This window comes from Pteropus vampyrus, unplaced genomic scaffold (assembly GCF_000151845.1).
Source record: "Pteropus vampyrus isolate Shadow unplaced genomic scaffold, Pvam_2.0 Scaffold146, whole genome shotgun sequence".
NCBI lineage: Eukaryota > Metazoa > Chordata > Mammalia > Chiroptera > Pteropodidae > Pteropus > Pteropus vampyrus.
Window position 1 is genome coordinate 1,694,208 of NW_011888927.1, and position 2,342 is coordinate 1,696,549.

The 2,342-nt window shown below is 38.3% G+C and overlaps 1 protein-coding gene across 1 annotated transcript in view; it reads right to left on the bottom strand.

Annotated features, from left to right (window-relative positions):
- Positions 1 to 2,342, bottom strand: part of LOC105298171 (aldehyde oxidase 2) — a 79,297-nt gene that overhangs the window by 18,337 nt on the left and 58,618 nt on the right. Inside the window, exons 30-31 of the mRNA XM_023535987.1 lie at positions 924 to 998; positions 138 to 190 (exon numbers count right to left, since the gene is read on the bottom strand). Of these exons, the coding sequence (XP_023391755.1) occupies positions 138 to 190; positions 924 to 998 (128 nt within the window). The remainder of the gene's footprint in view (positions 1 to 137; positions 191 to 923; positions 999 to 2,342) is intronic.

Below are 2,342 nucleotides of genomic sequence, written 5' to 3' on the forward strand. Positions count from 1 at the left end.
ATAAAATTTGGAGCCTAGAAGGGCCCTCAAAGATCACTTAACGAAAACTTATTTTACAAATGAGGGAACTGAGGCCCAGAGTGATTGGGTTACCTCATATTTTCTCAGTTATGTCAAGACATTATTGTAATTTTTACCTGAAGTATCCGGTGGCTGAAAGACTGATTCTTTGTTCAAAAGCAGCTTCTATCTGTAGAATGGGCACATTTAATTAAAAATATATATATACCATTTGATAGGTGAAAATGAAAATATCCTATGTATCAAAACTGACATCTGATCATTGTTGTTGGTACTTTGTTACCAAAAATAGAATTCGCCATAATATTTTCTTTCCTCAGCTGGTACACTAACGATTTCCTTCTGACTAAGTTCAGAAGTCTGAATTAAACAAATAAAGTAGAATACTGCTGCACATCCATAATGTAGAGGCTTAGTTCACAGGGTATTTAGGGCTTTATTTCTAAATGTTAGAATGTTACTGTGTATGCAAGTGACATAACTGTACTAATGAAATAATATCTAGGGTATTGTAAAACTGGATTAAATGAGTCATTTCCCTTGAGACTTACTCAATAGCAATTATGGCTTTTAGTTTTCCTCCTCCCTACTTGAACTTCAATATTTTTTTGTGGCTCAGGAAGTCTCAGTCTTTTCCTCTTTGCAGGGTGGGTAAGGCCTTCTGGGTATTCTTTATGCGTTTCCATTTCACCTCTTAGTGATGCTGTTCCATGTGTGCTCTCTCCAATACATACCTAGTATACATCAGGAAGCAGTCGCAACTTTTGGTGATCTTGCCCTTTGGCAAAAATTCACTCTTGACCTGTCTCTACAGGGTGCAGCTGTGCATGGCCATGGTGCTCTCAGCACTGGGTTGTGGGGTTTTCTCATTTGTAGTAACAAAAAAAAAATGAAACACTTACCCAGTCCTCCCATGTACCATCTGGATTTTTCTTAATGATGGGCTCAAGGCGTTTCAGAAGGATCTGACAAGCATTCTTAAAAGAGTAAAGATGTGAATCTCCATTAGAGAAGAACTCAGTGGTTAGGATTTGTTAAGAAAAGTATTTATTTATAACTAATTAGGTCCGTGAATGCTCATGCAGTGGCTGATACTGACACACTGGGAACACAGAGACCATAACAACACAACCCCTGACCTTGAGAAGAGTATGTTACTGGAGGATTTTCTCCCTTCCTAGTTCACTTCCTGTGAAAATATAGGCTAAGATGAATTTCTATTCTCAGTTCCCCTTTCTAAAAATATTCATGTTCTTAATATCTTCTTCTTCTCTTTTTCTACATTTTTGACTTATATCTTCTTTTGTATTTTCCAGCTGTTAAAATAAATAGAACAAAACATCTTATTTTCATTCAAATTTGTGTTTTCCAATCTGCAACAATGACATGCCACTACCCTTCTGGATCTGAAATGTTATTCGACTCTCTGTCCATCCCTCTGTCTACCATCAAACTACTGCAATTGTTAGGTAGCTAGTCAGACATGAGTGACAGAGGAACAAAGGAATGGAGTCCCAGCACAGAGGCGCCCCAAGAACAGCCTACTGGTAGTTTGAGAATCCCTCCTGTCCTGGGAGACAAAGGTCAGGAAGGCCATAAACCTATAGCTGGTTTAATCTGGCCACAGATGCTTGTGCAGAAGATACTACCCTAACCTGCCCACAATCTCAGTCTCATTATACTATCATTATAATATCACGTTTATACTCCGAAGTTCATGAATCTAATTATAACAGACCGAATTCTGGGTAAGCATATGCTCACTAGACAAAGAGTTATATAACAGTCAAGTGTCAATCAATCATGCCAATCACCTAGGAATGCCTTCGTAACCACCCACTGTGGCCTCTATATAATACAGACCTTCCCACTTCTGCATTGCTACAGCTCTCTCTCTTCCCTGGCTGTAACCCGTTCCCCCAGTGGGTTTGTGTCTTCATTTCCACGTGGTTAGCCAGTTTTAGGCTTGACCTGTCCCCTACCTCAAAACGTGCCTTTAATAAATAATACTTCTCATAATTGTCATAGAGTGAAAATTTATTTTTTCATCAGTGATAGGGACCAAGACCTGTGTGTTACCAAAACTCTGATTGCTGCAACGGTAACACAATGATGGCCTTTGCTTGAGCATGAAGTGAGAATATAATTAACTTTGTTTTTTAATAACCTAGATCTACAAAGTTTTTGATACTCAAAACAGAAACGTAAAACTCAATGTCCCAGAAGATGGATTAATGCTTAGTTTGGGCTGACAACTTCCATACACACTGAGCTATTCTTAACTTGTGTTTGATTCTACCCAAAATTGGATCTCATGAATT